This window comes from Cherax quadricarinatus, chromosome 18 (genome assembly GCF_038502225.1).
Source record: "Cherax quadricarinatus isolate ZL_2023a chromosome 18, ASM3850222v1, whole genome shotgun sequence".
In the NCBI taxonomy this organism is placed as follows: Eukaryota; Metazoa; Arthropoda; class Malacostraca; order Decapoda; family Parastacidae; genus Cherax; species Cherax quadricarinatus.
Genome location: NC_091309.1, coordinates 6,309,071 through 6,335,322, shown reverse-complemented (window position 1 = coordinate 6,335,322; position 26,252 = coordinate 6,309,071). Strand labels below are relative to the sequence as shown.

Here is a 26,252-nt window from a genome sequence, read left to right as displayed (position 1 = left end):
CTGAGTCTCGACCCCTGCAATCACAATTAAGCGAGTACAGTACAAACCATAGTGTCCACCACTTACTCACCAACATATAAGTGCCGTTAATATCTAACAACTAACAGACACGCAGAACAGAAGGGATAAAAAAAATTATGACTTTAGATACATTGAACATATGGATTGATAGATGATGGAATTCAGTGTAAATAAATGTCATGTACTGTATTAGAAATGAGAGAGTGATATCAGGGTATGTCAGTATGAAGAATATAGACTGTGGGACAAAATATTGAAAGTATCAGGTAGAGAGATCTAGGAGTAATTATTAACAAGAAATTGTCACCAGAAGATCACATAAGGGTAAATGAGATTGTGAGGAACTCATTTATTACACTGGCAAACCTATGAAATACCTTTCAAATATATGGATGGTGAAATGTTAAGAAAGTCGTTTGTAACTATATGTATTAGGAAAAACTTGGAATATGCAGTGCTTGTGTGGTGCCTCACACTTCACAAAACACACAGATAAGTTAGAAAATGTTCAGAGAAAAACTACAAAATATCTGCCAGAGTTGAGCAAAATGAACTAGGATGAAAGATTGAGGTTTTCCATGTTGGATGGTAACAAGAAAAGAAGATACATGATAATCATATATTAGGTCTTTATGGGACTTGCAAAAGTAGATGTAGATTTCTTAGTGAGTGCAAAAAGTATAACAAGAGGTAAAAATGCAGTGGTAAGGCTAGTAGAACATTTTTCTTCTCAAATAGAATAGTTAACCAGTGGAATGAATTAAAGGAAGAACTAGTAAATACTGTAAACTTTAGAAATTTTAAAAAATTGTGATGAGCAGAATATTGAAGATGAGACACCACAAGCACCACTCTCTTATTGTAGCTAAAAATGGTATTTACATTAAACATTTCATAATACCTGGAGTATATCTGGAGATGGTTTCGGGGGTCAATGCCCCCACAGCCCGGTCTGTCACCAGGCTTCATTATGGATCAGGGCCTGATCAACCAGGCTGTTGCTGTTGGCCGCACGAAACCCTCCGTACGAACCACAGCCCGGCTGGTCAGGTTAATGACTTTAGGTGCCTGTCCAGTGCCTTCTTGAAGACAGCCAGGGGTCTGTTGGTAATCTCCCTTATGTATGCTGGGAGGCAGTTGAACAGTGTTGGGCCCCTGACACTTGACGTGTTGTCTCTTATCGTGCTAGTGGCGCCCTTGCTTTTCATTGGGGGGATGTTGCATCGTCTGCCGATTCTTTTGCTTTCGTAGGGAGTGATTTTCGAGTGCAAGTTTGGTACTAATCCCTCTAGGATTTTCCAAGTGTATCTCCTGCCTGCATTCTAGGGAGTACATGTTGAGGAACTTCAAGGGTTCCCACTAATTTATGTGTTTTATCACAGTTATTTGTGCCGTGAAGGTTCTCTACATTTTCTAGGTCACCAATTACACTTGCCTTGAAAGGTGTTGTTAGTGTGCAGCAATATTCCAGCCTAGATAGAACAAGTGACCTGAAGAGTGTCATCGTGGGCTTGGCATCCCTAGTTTTAAAGGTTCTCATTATCCATCCTGTCATTTTTCTGGCAGATGCAATTGATACTCTGTTATGGTCTTTGAAGGTGAGATCCTCTTGAGATGATCACTCCCAGGTCTTTTACATTAGTTTTCCGCTCTATTGTTTGGTTGGAATTTGTTTTATACTCCAACATAGTTTTAATTTCTTCACATTTTCCATATTGGAGTAATTGAAATTTCTCATCATTGAACTAAATATTGTTTTCTGCGGCCCATATAAAGATTTGGTCCATATCCGCCTGGAGTCTTGCGGTGTCTTTAATGGAGGACACTGTCATGCAAATTCGGGTGTCATCTGCAAAGGAAAAGACACTGAGCTGTGGCTTACATCTCTGTCTATGTCAGATATGAAGACGAGGAACAGTATGGGAGCGAGTACTGTGCTGTGTGGAATAGAGCTTTTCACCGTAGCCACCTCTGTTTACTACTACTCTTTGTGTTCTGTTTGTTAGGATTTATATTATTTGTTAGTATTTATATTATTTATTATTTATTTATAACATGCATAATATATGCTGAATTGTCAGTGTTAAATAATAGCTAAATTTACATGCTAGGACTGATAGTAAGCAGTAGGTAAGGTGTTGTTTCAGAGTGCCCAAGTGGAACACTTGTCACATACAGTTATCTTGTTTCAGAGTGTCCAGTTGGAAAGTTTGGAGCAGACTGTAGTGAGAGCTGTGAAGGTTGTAAGGATAGTGAGTGTGACCGCTTTACAGGCACTTGTATCCAAGGTTGTCAGGGTGGAGCTGTTTGTACTGCTGGTGAGTGTGTCCTTCAGTGTTGTCTTTAAGTTTGTTATGCTAGCTGTTACCCCCTGGAAAGTATTGAACACCCTTGTAATCAACACTAATGTTCTTCATGTTTGTTTTATTACCACTAGTGTTCTCCATGTCTGTGCTATCACTACATAACTACTATTACAAAACACTAGTTTGACACAAAAAAGCCATTACCTCTACACAGGTAGGGTGTATTTTTGTTTCATTAGCCTGTTACTAGTGTTGTAATATGGGAGAGTTCGGGATTACAAACACTACAATTTGCAATCTCTACTATAAATATACTTTGTATGAAAACATAAGAAGTCTTTATCTTTGATATAGCTACGTATTTTATGTACAAAGTCAAAAAATATCAAGTAAGTAAAAAATAATCATTAGTAAGTAAAAAATAATCATCATAAGTACAAAAACAATCATAATAATCATCATCCCTTACAGAATCATCCCGGATGATCATCATCCCAGATATAATCATCCCGGACAGGCTCCCATATTTTACAAAACACTAGTTTGACACACAAAAAAATTACCGTAGATAAATAGTTAACTTGCCTCACAGCAGGTTAACTACTTAACCACCAGTTTGGTAGGAGGCCGTAACAACTACCATGTTACTAGTACTGTGTACTTCCACAGCTCCCTCATCACCACAAGTGTCTGTCAAGAGACTCCACCGAGCACTGAGAATTACCATCACTAATGGAAACATCGGTGAAATCTACTTTGTCACACATCAGGTATATACTCTTTCACCTCCCAGGAATGATTGCAAGAGTGCCAGTATTTAGTGACCCATGTCACCAGTTATTAGTAACTCATTTGTGGGCCATCTGTTTATTGTTATCCATCTACATTGTCTAGTATTTATAAGGAAGGCAAACATTGTTTGCCCTATAAATATTCTTCCCTTTAAAATTGCAATATCCCTCTGTATGTCAACATTAATTTACTGTTATATAGCATTCTTCATTTTTATTTACAAATTAGTGAATTTATACCAGAAACCTGTTAGAAACTATCTGTTTTGGGTGGCTCATGGCCTGGTAGGCAAAGTTCTTGCTTCACACGCTGAGGATCCGTGGTTTGATTCCCGCCAGTAATAATAATAATATCTTTATTTTAGCATGATACATGTTTGTAATGTAAAAGGACACAAGTGCAACTAATGTGACATTTTTATTGTGGCAACGTTTCGCTCTCCAGGAGCTTTGTCAAGCCGTTACGGCTTGACATATTGTCGGTAATTCTACCAAGATTATTACATGATACATGTTTGTACAAAGGAGTATAATAACTGAGTGTATGTGCCAAAAGCCCCCTTATATGTACGAAGCATTTCAGGCAAACTTCAACTTAAGATTAATAAGGCAATAACAATTCGCTAAATTTGTACATATAGCCATTAGGTGAGTTTACAATGAGTACAAGAGAATTGAATATTATATTGGTTCATGCTATATGGCTTTAATTGGTTTAGCAGAGAGGAATTACAGTTTTGATTATTAACCTAAGGCAGACACAATAGAATGATTAACATTTGAGAAGATTACAGATATTGAGAGTAAGTATATATTGATTATAATATTATACCTATGTTCCTGATATTGAACGAATGCATGTATAGTTGTTTTACATATGTATATATGATGGGCTGGGATAGATAAAGGAGATAAGGTGCTTTTTAACTGTAGTTTTAAAAATGCTTGTTGAGTCAGCGGTTCTGAAGATTTCTGGCAGAGTTCCAGATTTTGGGCCCTTTTATGTGCATTGAGTTTTTGAAAAGATTTAGCCTGACATAGGGACTGCAATAGATATTTTTGGTCCTAGTGTTATGCCTATGCGTCCTATTGCGACTGTCGAGAAAGAGCTTCAGGTCGGGATTAATATTAGAATTGATTGTTCTGTAAATGTAGGTTGCATAGTAGTACGAGTGAATGTTTTGTATAGTGAGTATATCTGGATTATACCTGGAGAGGGTGTCTGGGGTCAATGCCCCCATGGCCCGGTCTGTGACCAGGAGTAGGTTTAGGTCTTTGAAGAGTGGAGGGAGGGAGGGAGGGTGTATTGTCTAACAGTGGAAACATTGGGCTTGTTTCCTTACACCTGTTGTTCCTGTTCACCCATCAATAAAATGGGTACCTGGGTGTTAATCAACTGGTGTGGGTCGCTTCCTCTGACAAAACTGACCTAATTTGCCCGAAATGCTCTGCATATACCTGGAAAGGGTTTTTGGGGGTCAACGCCCCCACAGCCTGGTCTGTGACCAGGGCTCACGGTGGATCAGGGCCTGATCAACCAGGCTGTTACTGTTAGCTACACACATCTCGACGTACGACCCACAGCCCATCTGATCAGTTACTAACTTTAGGTGCCTGTTCAGTATAGTAGTATGTCAATGACGTCAGCTAGGCCTGTATACGTTGTACATGTACTTCTAGAGATAAAGATCCTCTTCTTTCAACAAACTGGCCGTATCCCACCTAGGCAGGGCGCCCCAAAATAAAAGACGAAAGTTACTCCTTTTAAATTTAGTAATATATACAGGAGAAAGGGTTACTAGCCCCTTGCTCCCGGTATTTCAGTCGCTTCTTACAACACGCATGGCTTACGGAGGAAGAATTCTGCTCCACTTCCCCATGGAGATAAGAGGAAATAAACAAGAACAAGAACTAGTAAGAAAATAGAAGAAAACCCAGAAGGGTGTGTATATATACTTGTACATGTATGTGTAGTGTGACCTAAGTGTAAGAAGTAGCAAGACGTACCTGAATTCTTGCATGCATATGAGACAGAAAAAAGACACCAGCAATCCTACCATCATGTAAAACAATTACAGTCTTCCATTTTACACTCACTTGGCAGGACAGTAGTACCTCCCTGGGTGGTTGCTGTAGAAATTAAGATATTATTATTATTACTTTAAAAAATCTGCCTCTGGGATAAACAACAGTGAATTTGCTTTGTCATCCTCCAGCTTATTGCACGGTAAAATATTATGTTATTTAATTATTTAATATATGAATGAAGACGAATGGTTTTTGGGACCTGACGATGTGTTGTAAGCAAGATAAGGGATTCAGGGAAACTGATTAGCCGGACTTGAGTCATGGAGGCGGGAAGTACAGTGCCAATATCCCAAACCCCTCCTTTAAAGGAGGGGTTTGGGATATTGGTCGTTTGGAATGACATCTAAACTGTCATATCTGGGCACCTCTGCAAAGACAGTGATTATGTGTGAATTAAGGTGAAAGTGTTCCTTTCTTTTTTGGGTCACCCTGCCTCGGTGGGAGACAGCCGACGTGTTGCAAAAAAAAAAAAAAAAAAAAAAAAGTAAAATGTTTATTAGTAACCTATTTTTTTCAGAATCCATAGAAATAGGATTCTTGTTAGTCTGATATGCTGCGAGAAGTATTCTGATGCAGTTACCCATCAAACATTTGCTGGTGTCATCAGTGAGAAAAATCATTTTCTAGAGATTTGCAAATCAAAAGCAGAGCATCCTCCTGGTTCATGTTAATGATGGTGTACAGTCCTGACGAGTTGATGAATAAGAGACATCTGCAACACCTGGGTATCTTCATTGATGCCTCGGCAATAGATATCCTAGTTGTGCTCCCTTTAATACTATCCCGGCCAGCAGCACCTCAGATATATGCCATAATACTTATCCACATTAATAACAGATTTACAAATTTGGATTCATTAAGATTCTTTGTGCTTTTACACTCTGTCTGTTTGTGAGTTTAGAAACTTTCCAGAGCTTGGTTTTCAGTGGTTAGATTACAGTCATTCCCAACCTTTTTTTGTCATGCCCCACCTAGACACCTCAAAAACTTTGATGTTTCCCCTCAATGTAAAAACTAATTTGGGTGTTGAAAAGGCATAATATTGGGTAAAATTACAACACAGCAAAATTAAATAAATTTTATTGTAACATTTTCAAATGGCCTCCTAAAAACATTCAAATTGCACCCCCACCACCACAAAAGCATTCAAATTGTTCCCTTGTGGGGCGTATGCCCCATGTTGGGTATCTCTGGGTTAGAGTTTAGAAGATGACATATATCTAAGAACAGTAAAACTGACACAGTTTGCTGGGAAACATTTATTACAATGTTACATCCAGGAATGGACTTTATCATGTGTACAGAAGTGCAGATACTTCACCTTATAATTTAGAACTCACCTGTTACCTCTCTTTTGACTTCTCCCAAACCAGACCTCAGATCCTGAAACCTTGATCACTTTAAATGCATTAAATGAAGTGATCAAGGTTCCAGGGTCTTAATATCTTCAATAAAGCTGTACTAAGTGTATGCATTCATGACCATTGTCCTCTAGTTGTTGGGATTCATTTGTCTTATTACAATCCGTCTACCATTATTCTGTCATGCATTAAAAGTCACATCCATGACACATCCAAGAAGATCAACAAGGTTCATGGATGTTACTAACATCCACTTTGTCGGAAGTTTGTCAGCAGAACTACAGTGTTCCAACATCCTGCATCACCATGTGCTGGCATGGCAAGTAACCCAGGAAATTTGAGACAACTGCCTAACAGATGTTTAAGAATTATCTGTATGTGTACTGTTCTCCTGTAAGATGGTATGGAATGATTGGTGTGAGTCTGCCATCTTGACTATCACATTCATGTTTTACTGTCACATTAACTATCAGATTCATATCTTACTCTGTCACCTTAACTATCAGATTCATATCTTACTCTGTCACCTTAACTATCAGATTCATATCTTACTCTGTCACTTTAACCATCAGATTCATGTCTTACTCTGTCACCTTAACTATCAGATTCATATCTTACTCTGTCACCTTAACTATCAGATTCATATCTTACTCTGTCACCTTAACTATCAGATTCATATCTTACTCTGTCACCTTAACTATCAGATTCATAACTTACTCTGTCACTTTAACCATCAGATTCATGTCTTACTCTGTCACCTTAACTATCAGATTCATAACTTACTCTGTCACTTTAACCATCAGATTCATGTCTTACTCTGTCACCTTAACTATCAGATTCATGTTTTACTGTCACATTAACTATCAGATTCATATCTTACTCTGTCACCTTAACTATCAGATTCATGTTTTACTGTCACATTAACTATCAGATTCATATCTTACTCTGTCACCTTAATTATCAGATTCATATCCTACTCTGTCACCTTAACTATCAGATTCATATCTTATTCTGTCATCTTAACTATTAGATTCATATCTTACTTTGTCACCTTAACTATCAGATTCATATCTTACTCTGTCACCTTAACTATCAGATTCATATCTTTTTCTGTCATCTTAATTATTAGATTCACATCTTACTCTGTCACCTTAACTATTAGATTCATATCTTACTCTGTCATCTTAATTATTAGATTCACATCTTACTCTGTCACCTTAACTATTAGATTCATATCTTACTCTGTCACCTTAGCTATTAGATTCATATCTTACTCTGTCACCTTAACTATCAGATTCATATCTTACTCTTGTCACCTTAACTATCAGATTCATATCTTACTCTGTCACCTTAACTATCAGATTCATATCTTATTCTGTCACCTTAACCATCAGATTCATGTCTTACTGTCACCTTAATTATCAGATTTATATCTTACTCTGTCACCTTAACTATCAGATTCATATCTTTTTCTGTCATCTTAATTATTAGATTCACATCTTACTCTGTCACCTTAACTATTAGATTCATATCTTACTCTGTCACCTTAGCTATTAGATTCATATCTTACTCTGTCACCTTAACTATCAGATTCATGTCTTACTGTCACCTTATCAGATTTATATCTTACTCTGTCACCTTAACTATCAGATTCATATCTTATTCTGTCACCTTAACTATCAGATTCATGTCTTATTCTGTCACCTTAATTATCTGATTCATATCTTACTCTGTCACCTTAACCATCAGATTCATATCTTATTCTGTCACCTTAACTATCAGATTCATATCTTATTCTGTCACCTTAACCATCAGATTCATGTCTTACTGTCACCTTAATTATCAGATTCATATCTTACTCTGTCACCTTAACTATCAGATTCATATCTTACTCTGTCACCTTAACTATCAGATTCATATCTTATTCTGTCACCTTAACCATCAGATTCATGTCTTACTGTCACCTTAACTATCAGATTCATATCTTACTCTGTCACCTTAACTATCAGATTCATATCTTATTCTGTCACCTTAACCATCAGATTCATGTCTTACTGTCACCTTAATTATCAGATTCATATCGTACTCTGTCACCTTAACTATCAGATTCATATCTTACTCTGTCACCTTAATTATCAGATTCATATCTTACTCTGTCACCTTAACTATCAGATTCATATCTTATTCTGTCACCTTAACTATCAGATTCATATCTTATTCTGTCACCTTAACCATCAGATTCATGTCTTACTGTCACCTTAATTATCTGATTCATATCTTACTCTGTCACCTTAACCATCAGATTCATATCTTATTTTGTCACCTTAACTATCAGATTCATATCTTATTCTGTCACCTTAACCATCAGATTCATGTCTTACCCTGTCATTTTAATAATCAAATTCATGCCTTAGCTACCAACTTAATTTTTTACCTTCTTAATTCATCAGAGTTTTGTTTCAGCAATTTATCGTCATATTGTTTTTGCTGTTATTCTAAACCTGTTATTTAATTCTCTCAACTGCTTGGTATATCATATTCTTTCTCTTCTTAAGACATCAAAACTTTGGAGCCCGGTCCCTGGACCCATTGTGTACCTCTGTAATCTGTAAATACCTTTGTAACTTGTCATGATTGTGACTAGACCTACCTGGAGTTCATTACCTTTGTAAATTGTGAGTTCATTACCTTTGTAAATTGTGAATTCATTACCTCTGTAACTTGCTCAGCTATCAAAACTTTGAGGCCCAGTCCCTGGACCCATTATGTACCTCTGTAATCTTTTGACTACCGCCCACAGGATGGGTATGGGGTGCATAATAAACATATTAAACTAACAACTTAAGACACGTACTTTTCTGGTGCTGTACTTTCATTGTTAAGATACGTGTCTGCTTCTTCTGTTAGAGGACACATATCAGTGTTAGTCTTGTAATTTAAGATAACATTAGTGTTTGTGATTAAGTGTCACATACTACAATAAAGTTACATAAATTGTGTTTTAATAAGTAATATTTTATCGTAGTTTTAACTTGTAGTTTTTTTAAATCTAAATTGTAAAGTACACAAATGATATCCTATTTCCATGTGAAGAGGTGACTCTTGATTTATTCTCTAAATAATAAGTATATGTTACATACAGTTTCTTGGATACGAGAGCTGTAATGGCAGAAGAAAGAGCAGTGAACCAGTGACAGCCATAGTGAATGCTGCATCCTTAGATCTCTCAAACCTGGAACCCTATGCCAATTACAACATATGTGTGGTCGCTGCAAATTCTGGAGGTCACAGTCAACACTCCTGCAAAAATCCCAGAACTCTACCTGAAGGTAAGAAAGAGTAATATTGAGGAATCATTTACTTACCCAACACTAATGTCAACACTTCCTGAATGTAAGGTGAAAACAGTGATTCATGTACTTACCCAACACATTCCCTGAAGGTAAGGAATGATTCATGTACTCACCCAACACTCTCCCTGAAGGTAATGTGACAGTAATGATTCATGTACTCACCCAACACTCTCCCTGAAGGTAATGTGACAGTAATGATTCATGTACTCACCCAACACTCTCCCTGAAGGTAAGGTGACAGTAATGATTCATGTACTCACCCAACACTCTCCCTGAAGGTAATGTGACAGTAATGATTCATGTACTTACCCAACACACTCCCTGAAGGTAATGAATGATTCATGTACTCACCCAACACTCTCCCTGAAGGTAAGGTGACAGTAATGATTCATGTACTCACCCAACACTCTCCCTGAAGGTAATGTGACAGTAATGATTCATGTACTCACCCAACACTCTCCCTGAAGGTAAGGTGACAGTAATGATTCATGTACTCACCCAACACTCCCCCTGAAGGTAATGTGACAGTAATGATTCATGTACTCACCCAACACTCTCCCTGAAGGTAAGGTGACAGTAATGATTCATGTACTCACCCAACACTCCCCCTGAAGGTAATGTGACAGTAATGATTCATGTACTCACCCAACACTCTCCCTGAAGGTAAGGTGACAGTAATGATTCATGTACTTACCCAACACTCTCCCTGAAGGTAATGTGACAGTAATGATTCATGTACTCACCCAACACTCTCCCTGAAGGTAAGGTGACAGTAATGATTCATGTACTCACCCAACACTCCCCCTGAAGGTAATGTGACAGTAATGATTCATGTACTCACCCAACACTCTCCCTGAAGGTAAGGTGACAGTAATGATTCATGTACTTACCCAACACTCTCCCTGAAGGTAATGACACTCTCCCTGAAGGTAATGTGACAGTAATGATTCATGTACTTACCCAACACTCTCCCTGAAGGTAATGTGATGGTAATGATTCATGTACTTACCCAACACTCCCCCTGAAGGTAATGTGACAGTAATGATTCATGTACTTACCCAACACTCTCCCTGAAGGTAAGGTGACAGTAATGATTCATGTACTTACCCAACACTGTGTGAATACAGGTAATATCCACTTTACCTGAACACTTCTGAATAATTTATAACATCATAAAATGCCCAACACTTCTAGTGTGGTATATAAATGATTCATGTATCAAATCACACTCTCTAGTTGTAAATGTGACAGAACATCTGCACTTACCCAAACACTTGAAGGTAAGGACATAAGGAAGGATCATGCATCAACAAACACTTCCATAAGGCACAGAACATCTCATAATACCTTGTAACACTCTCCTGAAGGTAATGTGACAGTAACTATCTGGCGCACTCACCCCACGACCTCCCCTGAAGGTGAATGTGATGTAATGATTCAATGACCACCCACACTTCTGAAGGGTGGCGATGGCTGATTCACATCACCCACTTTCCTGAAGGTAATGTGACAGAAGATCCATGTACCAACCACACTCTCCCACAGTAATGTGGATGAACATCTGCACTGTCTCAACACCTCCTGAAGGTAATGTGGATGGTACTGATCACACTTTACCCAACACTCCTGGAAGCATGTGACAGGGGAATGATCCATGTACTCACTCAAACACTTCCCAAGGTAATGGATGGCAACATCATACCACTCCCAACACTCTCCTGAAGGTACAGATATGAACATCTATGTACTCCACCCAACACTCTCTCAGGTAATGCTCGTGACAGTAATGATCTATGATCACTCCAACACATCTCCTGGAAGGTAGTGCAGGTAATATTCATACTCTACTCAACACTGGAAGGAATGTGGACAGTAATGATTCACCATGTACTCACCTCCAACACTTCCTGGCAATGTGACAAAAGAACACCTGTGTACTTACTCAACACTCTCTGAAGGTACGCATGGTAAATGATCTGCATCACCAACACTCTCCCAAGTGTAATGTGACAATGATTCATATCAACTACACTTCCTGAAGGTAATGGCATGGTGGCACTGGACTATACTCACCAACACTCTCCTGAAGGTATGTGACAACATCTGCACCCACTCAAACACTCTCCCCAATGTAAAGAATGATTCATGCATCACCCAACACTCTCCCAAAGGTAATGCATAGAAGATTCACAGTACTCACTCAACACTTCCTGACAGTATGGACAAACATCTGCACTCACCCAACACCTTCCTGAAGGTAATGTGAGACAGTAATGATTCATACTCACCAACACCTCCCCTGTTGTATGATGGTAACATCCATGCATTCTCACCAAATACTCTCTCCTGAAGGCATGTGACAGAAGGATTCATGCAATGCACTAACACTCCTGGGAAGGCTATAATGGATGCACGATCTATGTACTCCACCCAACACTCTCCTGGGCGTGGCCGTGACAGTAATGATTCATGTATCACCCAACACCTCCTGAAGGTAAATGTGGATGGTAATGATTCCACATCACCCAACACCTCCCTGAAGCCGTAATGTGACAGTAATGATCACGCACCCAACACTCTCCTGAAGGGTATGGCATGATCATGTACTCACCACCTCCCTCAGTTGTAAGGTGACAGGCCATTCATGTACTCCACCCAACACTTCCACAATGCATGCAATGATTCATGTATCACCCACCATTCTCCTGAAGGTATGCATGCACGATTCATGTATTTACTCAACACTTCTGAAGGTAAATGTGATACACATCTACTCACCCACTACTTCTGAAGGAATGACAGAATGATCTGCAGCATCACCAACACTCTCTCTAAATGCATAGTAATGATTCATGTACTTACCTAAAACACTCTCCTGGAAGGTAATATGTGCATTCCAGTACCACCCAAATACTTCATGTAAGTGTGACAGTAATATCTGTGTAATTACCCAAACACTTCTGAAGGTAATGTGGACAGTAATGACCATGTACTCACCCATGACCCTGATGGCACAGTACGATTCATGTACCACACTCTCTCAAAGGGGCTGCACAACATCATGCATTACCCAACACTTCCTGAAGGCACGTGGACAATGATCTGGTGGCTCACTCAACATTTCCAATGTAAGGGGTATGGCATGATTCATGTACACCAATTTGAAGGAATGTGAATGATTCATGTACTCACCCAACACTCTCCCTGAAGGTAATGTGACAGTAATGATTCATGTACTCACCCAACACTCTCCCTGAAGGTAATGTGATGGTAATGATTCATGTACTCACCCAACACTCTCCCTGAAGGTAATGTGACAGTAATGATTCATGTACTCACCCAACACTCTCCCTGAAGGTAATGTGATGGTAATGATTCATGTACTCACCCAACACTCTCCCTGAAGGTAATGTGACAGTAATGATTCATGTACTTACCCAACACTCTCCCTGAAGGTAATGTGACAGTAATGATTCATGTACTCACCCAACACTCTCCCTGAAGGTAAGGTGACAGTAATGATTCATGTACTCACCCAACACTCCCCCTGAAGGTAATGTGACAGTAATGATTCATGTACTCACCCAACACTCTCCCTGAAGGTAAGGTGACAGTAATGATTCATGTACTTACCCAACACTCTCCCTGAAGGTAATGTGACAGTAATGATTCATGTACTTACCCAACACTCTCCCTGAAGGTAATGTGATGGTAATGATTCATGTACTCACCCAACACTCCCCCTGAAGGTAATGTGACAGTAATGATTCATGTACTTACCCAACACTCCCCCTGAAGGTAATGTGACAGTAATGATTCATGTACTTACCCAACACTCTCCCTGAAGGTAAGGTGACAGTAATGATTCATGTACTTACCCAACACTCTCCCTGAAGGTAATGTGACAGTAATGATTCATGTACTCACCCAACACTCTCCCTGAAGGTAATGTGACAGTAATGATTCATGTACTCACCCAACACTCTCCCTGAAGGTAATGTGATGGTAATGATTCATGTACTCACCCAACACTCTCCCTGAAGGTAATGTGACAGTAATGATTCATGTACTCACCCAACACTCTCCCTGAAGGTAATGTGACAGTAATGATTCATGTACTCACCCAACACTCTCCCTGAAGGTAATGTGATGGTAATGATTCATGTACTCACCCAACACTCTCCCTGAAGGTAATGTGACAGTAATGATTCATGTACTCACCCAACACTCTCCCTGAAGGTAATGTGATGGTAATGATTCAGGTACTCACCCAACACTCTCCCTGAAGGTAATGTGACAGTAATGATTCATGTACTCACCCAACACTCTCCCTGAAGGTAATGTGATGGTAATGATTCATGTACTCACCCAACACTCTCCCTGAAGGTAATGTGACAGTAATGATTCATATACTCACCCAACACTCTCCCTGAAGGTAATGTGACAGTAATGATTCATGTACTCACCCAACACTCTCCCTGAAGGTAATGTGACAGTAATGATTCATGTACTTACCCAACACACTCCCTGAAGGTAATGTGACAGTAATGATTCATGTACTTACCCAACACTCTCCCTGAAGGTAATGTGACAGTAATGATTCATGTACTCACCCAACACTCTCCCTGAAGGTAATGTGACAGTAATGATTCATGTACTTACCCAACACACTCCCTGAAGGTAATGTGACAGTAATGATTCATGTACTCACCCAACACTCTCCCTGAAGGTAAGGTGACAGTAATGATTCATGTACTCACCCAACACTCCCCCTGAAGGTAATGTGACAGTAATGATTCATGTACTCACCCAACACTCTCCCTGAAGGTAAGGTGACAGTAATGATTCATGTACTCACCCAACACTCCCCCTGAAGGTAATGTGACAGTAATGATTCATGTACTCACCCAACACTCTCCCTGAAGGTAAGGTGACAGTAATGATTCATGTACTCACCCAACACTCCCCCTGAAGGTAATGTGACAGTAATGATTCATGTACTCACCCAACACTCTCCCTGAAGGTAAGGTGACAGTAATGATTCATGTACTTACCCAACACTCTCCCTAAAATGGTAATGATTCATGTACTTAGAAGGTAATGTGATTAATGATTCATGTACTTACCCAACACTCTCCCTGAAGGTAATGTGACAGTAATGATTCATGTACTCACCCAACACTCTCCCTGAAGGTAATGTGACAGTAATGATTCATGTACTCACCCAACACTCTCCCTGAAGGTAATGTGACAGTAATGATTCATGTACTCACCCAACACTCTCCCTGAAGGTAATGTGACAGTAATGATTCATGTACTTACCCAACACACTCCCTGAAGGTAATGTGACAGTAATGATTCATGTACTTACCCAACACTCTCCCTGAAGGTAATGTGACAGTAATGATTCATGTACTCACCCAACACTCTCCCTGAAGGTAATGTGACAGTAATGATTCATGTACTTACCCAACACACTCCCTGAAGGTAATGTGACAGTAATGATTCATGTACTCACCCAACACTCTCCCTGAAGGTAAGGTGACAGTAATGATTCATGTACTCACCCAACACTCCCCCTGAAGGTAATGTGACAGTAATGATTCATGTACTCACCCAACACTCTCCCTGAAGGTAAGGTGACAGTAATGATTCATGTGCTCACCCAACACTCCCCCTGAAGGTAATGTGACAGTAATGATTCATGTACTCACCCAACACTCTCCCTGAAGGTAAGGTGACAGTAATGATTCATGTACTCACCCAACACTCCCCCTGAAGGTAATGTGACAGTAATGATTCATGTACTCACCCAACACTCTCCCTGAAGGTAAGGTGACAGTAATGATTCATGTACTTACCCAACACTCTCCCTAAAGGTAATGTGACAGTAATGATTCATGTACTTACCCAACACTCTCCCTGAAGGTAATGTGATGGTAATGATTCATGTACTCACCCAACACTCTCCCTGAAGGTAAGGTGACAGTAATGATTCATGTACTCACCCAACACTCCCCCTGAAGGTAATGTGACAGTAATGATTCATGTACTTACCCAACACTCCCCCTGAAGGTAATGTGACAGTAATGATTCATGTACTCACCCAACACTCTCCCTGAAGGTAATGTGACAGTAATGATTCATGTACTCACCCAACACTCTCCCTGAAGGTAATGTGATGGTAATGATTCATGTACTCACCCAACACTCTCCCTGAAGGTAATGTGACAGTAATGATTCATGTACTCACCCAACACTCTCCCTGAAGGTAATGTGACAGTAATGATTCATGTACTCACCCAACACTCTCCCTGAAGGTAATGTGATGGTAATGATTCATGTACTCACCCAACACTCTCCCTGAAGGTAATGTGACAGTAATGATTCATGTACTCACCCAACACTCTCCCTGAAGGTAATGTGATGGTAATGATTCATGTACTCACCCAACACTCTCCCTGAAGGTAATGTGACAGTAATGATTCATGTACTCACCCAACACTCTCCCTGAAGGTAATGTGACAGTAATGATTCATGTACTTACCCAACACACTCCCTGAAGGTAATGTGACAGTAATGATTCATGTACTTACCCAACACTCTCCCTGAAGGTAATGTGACAGTAATGATTCATGTACTCACCCAACACTCTCCCTGAAGGTAATGTGACAGTAATGATTCATGTACTTACCCAACACTCTCCCTGAAGGTAATGTGACAGTAATGATTCATGTACTCACCCAACACTCTCCCTGAAGGTAATGTGACAGTAATGATTCATGTACTCACCCAACACTCTCCCTGAAGGTAATGTGACAGTAATGATTCATGTACTCACCCAACACTCTCCCTGAAGGTAATGTGACAGTAATGATTCATGTACTCACCCAACACTCTCCCTGAAGGTAAGGTGACAGTAATGATTCATGTACTCACCCAACACTCTCCCTGAAGGTAATGTGATGGTAATGATTCATGTACTCACCCAACACTCTCCCTGAAGGTAATGTGACGGTAATGATTCATGTACTCACCCAACACTCTCCCTGAAGGTAATGTGACAGTAATGATTCATGTACTCACCCAACACTCTCCCTGAAGGTAATGTGATGGTAATGATTCATGTACTCACCCAACACTCTCCCTGAAGGTAATGTGACAGTAATGATTCATGTACTCACCCAACACTCTCCCTGAAGGTAATGTGATGGTAATGATTCATGTACTCACCCAACACTCTCCCTGAAGGTAATGTGACAGTAATGATTCATGTACTCACCCAACACTCTCCCTGAAGGTAATGTGATGGTAATGATTCATGTACTCACCCAACACTCTCCCTGAAGGTAATGTGACAGTAATGATTCATGTACTTACCCAACACTCTCCCTGAAGGTAATGTGACAGTAATGATTCATGTACTCACCCAACACTCTCCCTGAAGGTAATGTGACAGTAATGATTCATGTACTTACCCAACACACTCCCTGAAGGTAATGTGACAGTAATGATTCATGTACTCACCCAACACTCTCCCTGAAGGTAATGTGATGGTAATGATTCATGTACTCACCCAACACTCTCCCTGAAGGTAATGTGATGGTAATGATTCATGTACTCACCCAACACTCTCCCTGAAGGTAATGTGACAGTAATGATTCATGTACTCACCCAACACCCTCCCTGAAGGTAATGTGACCGTAATGATTCATGTACTCACCCAACACACTCCCTGAAGGTAAGGTGACAGTAATGATTCATGTACTCACCCAACACTCTCCCTGAAGGTAATGTGACAGTAATGATTTATGTACTCACCCAACACTCTCCCTGAAGGTAATGTGACAGTAATGATTCATGTACTCACCCAACACTCTCCCTGAAGGTAATGTGACAGTAATGATTCATGTACTCACCCAACACTCTCCCTGAAGGTAATGTGATGGTAATGATTCATGTACTCACCCAACACTCTCCCTGAAGGTAATGTGACAGTAATGATTCATGTACTCACCCAACACTCTCCCTGAAGGTAATGTGACAGTAATGATTCATGTACTCACCCAACACTCTCCCTGAAGGTAATGTGATGGTAATGATTCATGTACTCACCCAACACTCTCCCTGAAGGTAATGTGACAGTAATGATTCATGTACTCACCCAACACTCTCCCTGAAGGTAATGTGATGGTAATGATTCATGTACTCACCCAACACTCTCCCTGAAGGTAATGTGACAGTAATGATTCATGTACTCACCCAACACTCTCCCTGAAGGTAATGTGACAGTAATGATTCATGTACTTACCCAACACACTCCCTGAAGGTAATGTGACAGTAATGATTCATGTACTTACCCAACACTCTCCCTGAAGGTAATGTGACAGTAATGATTCATGTACTCACCCAACACTCTCCCTGAAGGTAATGTGACAGTAATGATTCATGTACTTACCCAACACTCTCCCTGAAGGTAATGTGACAGTAATGATTCATGTACTCACCCAACACTCTCCCTGAAGGTAATGTGACAGTAATGATTCATGTACTCACCCAACACTCTCCCTGAAGGTAATGTGACAGTAATGATTCATGTACTCACCCAACACTCTCCCTGAAGGTAATGTGACAGTAATGATTCATGTACTCACCCAACACTCTCCCTGAAGGTAAGGTGACAGTAATGATTCATGTACTCACCCAACACTCTCCCTGAAGGTAATGTGATGGTAATGATTCATGTACTCACCCAACACTCTCCCTGAAGGTAATGTGACGGTAATGATTCATGTACTCACCCAACACTCTCCCTGAAGGTAATGTGACAGTAATGATTCATGTACTCACCCAACACTCTCCCTGAAGGTAATGTGATGGTAATGATTCATGTACTCACCCAACACTCTCCCTGAAGGTAATGTGACAGTAATGATTCATGTACTCACCCAACACTCTCCCTGAAGGTAATGTGATGGTAATGATTCATGTACTCACCCAACACTCTCCCTGAAGGTAATGTGACAGTAATGATTCATGTACTCACCCAACACTCTCCCTGAAGGTAATGTGATGGTAATGATTCATGTACTCACCCAACACTCTCCCTGAAGGTAATGTGACAGTAATGATTCATGTACTTACCCAACACTCTCCCTGAAGGTAATGTGACAGTAATGATTCATGTACTCACCCAACACTCTCCCTGAAGGTAATGTGACAGTAATGATTCATGTACTTACCCAACACACTCCCTGAAGGTAATGTGACAGTAATGATTCATGTACTCACCCAACACTCTCCCTGAAGGTAATGTGATGGTAATGATTCATGTACTCACCCAACACTCTCCCTGAAGGTAATGTGATGGTAATGATTCATGTACTCACCCAACACTCTCCCTGAAGGTAATGTGACAGTAATGATTCATGTACTCACCCAACACCCTCCCTGAAGGTAATGTGACCGTAATGATTCATGTACTCACCCAACACACTCCCTGAAGGTAAGGTGACAGTAATGATTCATGTACTCACCCAACACTCTCCCTGAAGGTAATGTGACAGTAATGATTTATGTACTCACCCAACACTCTCCCTGAAGGTAATGTGACAGTAATGATTCATGTACTCACCCAACACTCTCCCTGAAGGTAATGTGACAGTAATGATTCATGTACTTACCCAACACACTCCCTGAAGGTAAGGTGACAGTAATGATTCATGTACTCACCCAACACTCCCCCTGAAGGTAATGTGACAGTAATGATTCATGTACTCACCCAACACTCTCCCTGAAGGTAATGTGATGGTAATGATTCATGTACTCACCCAACACTCTCCCTGAAGGTAATGTGATGGTAATGATTCATGTACTCACCCAACACTCTCCCTGAAGGTAATGTGACGGTAATGATTCATGTACTCACCCAACACTCTCCCTGAAGGTAAGGTGACGGTAATGATTCAGGTGCTTACCCAACATTCGTCCTGAAGGCAATGTTACAGTAATGATTCATGTACTCACCCAACACTCTCCCTGAAGGTAAGGAAGGGTGAACGTGGTGTGTAATATTCTTATTACTTTTTATTATATCCAATTCTGCTGCATAACCTTTGTTGTACCCAGCTGTCTCAAGTGCTTCAGTTTGTCTTCTCTTGTTATTACAAAGTTCTTTTATCTTTGCTTAACATAGCACATCCCTCGTTACCTTGTGAAGTATTATTACATTCATGGAACTCTAAGCTCTTCAGGGTCATACAACATCTGAGGAATGAGAAGTAATCAGGTTTCATTTGAGGAAGGGGTGGATAGCTCCAGTTCATCAGATTGAGAGCCCAATCACAGCATCAAAGAATTCCTGAAGATTGAGACACTTATGCAACATATGGGAATCTTTATTAAGGAAACGTTTTGCCACACAGTGACTTCATCAGTCCAATACAAAGCAGAAAGGTGTAAGGAGATTAGTAGTTTGAGGTAATCAGTCCCTCAGCCTGGAGTCGATGTGTTCAGTCCATCAGTCTTGTAGAATGTGCAGCATAGGGCCGTAGACGTGGCTTATATACTGTAGTCAGTGAGGCGAAGCAGGAGGAGGCGGGGTCATAGTGGTACCATCCACTAGTCGAAGTAGGTCTTCGTGCAAAGGTTGGACAAGTTTGAAGAATTCTTTGTACAGCCCTATGCTGTACATTCTACAAGATTGATGGATTGAACACATCGACTCCAGGCTGAGGGACTGATTACCTCAAACTACTCCTCTCCTTACACCTATCTGCTTTGTATTGGACTGATGAAGCCACTGTGTGGCGAAACGTTTCCTTAAAGATTCCCATATGTTGCATAAGTGTCTCAATCTTCAACTTGCCGGTTTTCAAAACCATTCATCACATCAAAGAATTCCTCTTGAGGACACTACCACTGAATCCTAGATTGTGACTCTTTCATCCTCCTGTAATTGCATCTGTATTCCAGTCTCCTGGCTGCCGTCCTGCCTTCTGTTTGTCTTGCCTCTACTACCATGTAGTTAAAGATAAGGATAAATGCGTCTGTACCCTTTGAAAAGAGGCTACATAGGGTGTTTTTATAATTTGTATTGTTACAGTTTTGGAAAACATTGTATTACATGTTTTAAGGAAAAACCCATTGTTGCGCAAAGTATTTTGAGCAGACTAATTCTAGACCTTTAAAATTACTTGTAGTTCTTTCTTTCTTTCAACAAACTGGCCATATCCCACCAAGTCAGGGTGGCCCAAAAAGAAAAACAAAAGTTTCTCAATTTAGTACTAAATTTAGTACTATATACAGGAGAAGGGTTTACCAGCCCCTTGCTCCCGGCAGTTTAGTTGACTCTTATGACACGCATGGCTTACGGAGGAAGAATTCTGTTTCACTTTTCCATGGAGATAAACTGAAATAACAAGAACAAGAACTAGTAAGAAAATAGAAGAAAACCCAGATGGGTGTGTGTATATATATATGCTTGAGACAGAAAAAAAGACACCAACAATCCTACCATCATGTAAAACAATAACATATACTTATAGTTCTAACATACATAAATTAGGTTTTGTGTGACAAATCAGGGTAGATTTTTTTTTTTTTTTGTATATTGTTAAAGTTACAGAATTGCTTAAAAGTAACTTAGAGTATAGTTTGACTAAATATATCAGTAAACAGAAGTAAGGTTAGTATGAAAAAGGATTATGACACAATAGTTTCTTTAAGTATAAGACTTTATTTGCAAAAGCAGTATATAGGAGAGATGGTAGGAGATGAGTGTCGCACATAACTGCAGGTTGGCATCTAGACAGGCTGATGTATTACATTAAATTAAGAAGGTATTGGTTTGACGATATTCTTGAAGCAGTAGAAAGGTCACTGATATAGATGAGGAATAGCAGAGAGCCTAGGACACTGCCCTGAAGCAACTCCTTCCACAATCCCCTATGTTGATAAGTTAAGCTTAACACGTGTTATGGTCACGTGCTCGTGTCTATCATTGAGGTAAGACTATGTATGTAAGTATATGACCTCTGATTCTGTAGTGTTCTGATTTGATGAGTAACTGGAAGTAGGTGGTTGAAAATGGTGGATGTCTGAAGACTGAAAAATATAGTTTTCAAAATGGACTTTAAGAGGGACGGCTGGAGTTGAAAGTAGAGTAGACTTTAGTACTGTGGAATATTGGTACCGTGTCAGGTATGAAAGGGAAAGAAATGAAGAGGGAGGGAATAGAATAGGGGAACAAAGTTTTCATTAGGACTGAGAGGAGCAAGAATGTTGAGAGGTTAAGTTGATGATTTCAGTGGAAGGCTAGGTCTGTGTTGATATGTAGATAAGGGAGCCAGGTTGATGGAATGATGTGAGGGAAAGAAGGTAGCTGATAGTGACTTAGAATATGATGTTTAATAGGGAAATCAAAGAGAGACAGGTGATAAACAGTGGATTACGAGGAAGAAGGTTGACACAACAGAGGGTAGGCTGGCGGGAGATCTCCTTAATGACATGTATTTTTTCCTATGAAAACAGCTTGCAATTGGCTGTGGCTCATGACTTTTCTGTATACATTAGCCACCCAGGAATTATGCCTTCTCTTCTCAATCCTGCATTTCAAGAGATCTCTCCTCTAGCTTTTCTTTCTCTCCTATAGCCTTTCTAAAACTCTATCAGTCTGTATATATTTAATTCTTTTTCATCACATTGAGGAGAAAACTCTCAGCATCATTGATGACAGTCATCAACACCTTACTGCTTCTGTCTGCTGTTCCCAGCCAGCATGATCACTCAATTTCAAATTCAAAGTTTATTCTCTATAAGGATTACAATGCTGAGTTTACAGAATTTGGTTACTGTGTGGTTTACATGTAGTAAAATACTAATTACAGAGGGTGCCTCTAGAACACCTAGCATGGCTAGGCATTTCGGGCAGACTTAGATTAATTCTTAACTTTAAAATATTACAAGTTAACCAAACCATACCCCGGCCGGGATTGAACCCGGGGTCAGAGAGTCTCTGACCGCGGGTTCAATCCCGGCCGGGGTATGGTTTGCAATCGTGTCATTACGATTTCGTGAGTTATTACAAATTATGAGGTAAGTTGGTATTATGGCTGAGTGACTAAATACTAGTTTGTGAGTTTAGCAATGTGAATGCTTTTGTTTTGGCACAATACATAGTTTCAGTATTGGAGTATCACAGGCCAACTTATGACTAGTTAGGATTCATTATTTTATGATTGAGGTTGATATTTCTGTTTATGGTCAAATGGGTGAGTGAGTGTAAGTGTGAACCACCAGGTGGTATTCGTGTAGTTAGTTGACAGGGTGTATCAGGGAGATAAGATGTTTTCTAATGGTAGTTTTGAAGGTGATGAATGTGTCTGCAGTTCTAGAGTTCTCAGGTAGGGTATTCCAGATTTTAGGGCCTTTGACATACATTGAATTTTTGTAAAGGTTTAGTCGGACACGGGGAATGTCATAGAGATGTTTGTGTCTGGTGTTGTGCCTGTGGGTTCTGTCACAACTATCAAGAAAGCATTTTAGGTCAAGGTTGATATTGGAATTTAAGGTCCTGTAGATGTAGATTGCACAGTAGTAAGTGTGGATGTACTGAACAGGGAGTAAGTTTAGATCTATGAAGAGTGGGGGGGGGGTGTTGCCAGGGATGGGATTTAGTGATTATTCTTATTCACTCAGTTTAAATTCATTTTTTGTGAAGTACGTACAGATAATGTTTTTTACACATAATAAAATATTGTTAGACACAAAAAGAAGCCACTTACACGTAATGGATTTTGGACAATCCAAATACTACAAGTACCCTGTTCTTTTTCTAGTACCTGTCTTATACGTGTTAGTTTTTACTTGATGCTAGAGCTCCCCTTACTGCAGTTTCCTGAATAAATAAAATGATTGATTTTTTAAATGGGCAAAAATAAATTATTTTGCAAATAAGACAAGGGATCCCACTCACTAGTGATCCCACTCACTAGTGATCCCATTCACTAGTGATCCCATTCGCTAGTGATCCCATTCGCTAGTCATCCCACTCACTAGTGATCCCACTCACTAGTGATCCCACTCACTAGTGATCCCATTCACTAGTGATCCCACTCACTAGTGATCCCATTCACTAGTGATCCCATTCACTAGTGATCCCACTCACTAGTGATCCCATTCACTAGTGATCCCACTCACTAGTGATCCCACTCACTAGTGATCCCACTCACTAGTGATCCCACTCACTAGTGATCCCACTCACTAGTGATCCCATTCACTAGTGATCCCACTCACTAGTGATCCCACTCACTAGTGATCCCACTCACTAGTGATCCCACTCACTAGTGATCCCACTCACTAGTGATCCCATTCGCTAGTGATCCCATTCACTAGTGATCCCATTCACTAGTGATCCCATTCGCTAGTGATCCCATTCGCTAGTGATCCCATTCACTAGTGATCCCATTCGCTAGTGATCCCATTCGCTAGTGATCCCATTCGCTAGTGATCCCATTCGCTAGTGATCCCATTCGCTAATGATCCCACTCACAAGTGATCCCATTCACTAGTGATCCCATTCACTAGTGATCCCACTCACAAGTGATCCCACTCACAAGCGATCCCACTCAAAAGTGATCCCACTCAAAAGTGATCCCACTCACAAGTGATCCCACTCACAAGTGATCCCACTCACATGTCATCCCACTCACATGTCATCCCACTCACAAGTCATCCCACTCACAAGCCATCCCACTCACATGTCATCCCACTCACAAGTCATCCCACTCACAAGTCATCCCACTCACAAGCCATCCTATTCACCAGACACTACACCACACTTCTACAAGTGATCCCACTCACAAGTCATCCCACTCACAAGCCATCCCACTCACATGTCATCCCACTCACAAGTCATCCCACTCACAAGTCATCCCACTCAAGCCATCCCACTCACAAGTCATCCCACTCAAGCCATCCCACTCACAAGTCATCCTATTCACCAGACACTACACCACACTTCTACAAGTGATCCCACTCACAAGCCATCCCACTCACAAGCCATCCCACTCACAAGCCATCCCACTCACAAGTTATCCCACTCATAAATATCCCACTCACAAGTTATCACACCAAGAAGTTGGTCATCATTAGTTAACTGTTTACCTGATAATTGTTTCAAGAATCATTCATTGTGCTCGAGGCCCAGTCCCAGACCAGGCCTGCCTGTTTACATCCTGATCAGTGAGGCTGTTGGTCAGCCTGGCTGACCAGGACCTTGCTGCAGCTACTAAGCAAGGTCAATCTTCAAGTCAGTTAGGGGAGATCTGTTGATAATTCCCCTTATATTTAATGGGATAGGGTTTAAAAGGCTTGGATCCTTTTTTATCACATGCACAGCCTAGTAGGCTTAATGGGATGGTGTTTGAAAGGCTTGGATCCTTTTTAATCACATGCACAGCCTAGTAGGCTTCATGGGATGGTGTTTGAAAGGCTTGGATCCTTTTTTATCACATGCACAGCCTAGTAGGCTTCATGGAATGGTGTTTGAAAGGCTTGGATCCTTTTTTATCACATGCACAGCATAGTGGGCTTCATGGAATGGTGTTTGAAAGGCTTGGATCCTTTTTTATCACATACACAGCATAGTGGGCTTCATGGAATGGTGTTTGAAAGGCTTGGATCCTTTTTTATCACATGCACAGCATAGTGGGCTTCATGGAATGGTGTTTGAAAGGCTTGGATCCTTTTTTATCACATGCACAGCCTAGTAGGCTTCATGGGATGGTGTTTGAAAGGCTTGGATCCTTTTTGTCAGATGCACAGCCTAGTAGGCTTCATGGGATGGTGTTTGAAAGGCTTGGATCCTTTTTTATCACATGCACAGTCTAGTAGGCTTCATGGGATGGTGTTTGAAAGGCTTGGATCCTTTTTTATCACATGCACAGCCTAGTAGGCTTCATGGGATGGTGTTTGAAAGGCTTGGATCCTTTTTGTCAGATGCACAGCCTAGTAGGCTTCATGGGATGGTGTTTGAAAGGCTTGGATCCTTTTTGTCAGATGCACAGCATAGTAGTCCTCCCACTTTCATAAGGAAACTTACTTTGTACCGTTGGTGCAGAAAGTAGCAGTGTTTGCACATTTTTATGTACAAAAACCACGATATAACCAATTACAGGAATGCATATTTTAATTATATCAATGTGTTGGGACACGGAACTAATGGACCAATGTGTTTTGATATTGTATACAACAGCATTTTAATATTAGTTGATTTTTGTGGAAGCTGTGTAGTGCATGTCGAGGATTTTCTGTATAAAACCTGAATGACAA

General features: G+C 40.3%; 1 protein-coding gene across 2 annotated transcripts in view; it reads left to right on the top strand.

Annotated features, from left to right (window-relative positions):
• LOC128689528 (receptor-type tyrosine-protein phosphatase T-like) overlaps window positions 1-26,252 on the top strand; it is a 208,285-nt gene that overhangs the window by 56,464 nt on the left and 125,569 nt on the right. For both annotated transcript variants that reach the window (XM_070086130.1, XM_070086131.1), the window contains 3 exons: window positions 2,214-2,339; window positions 2,997-3,097; window positions 9,710-9,896. In XM_070086130.1, the coding sequence (XP_069942231.1) occupies window positions 2,214-2,339; window positions 2,997-3,097; window positions 9,710-9,896 (414 nt within the window). The remainder of the gene's footprint in view (window positions 1-2,213; window positions 2,340-2,996; window positions 3,098-9,709; window positions 9,897-26,252) is intronic.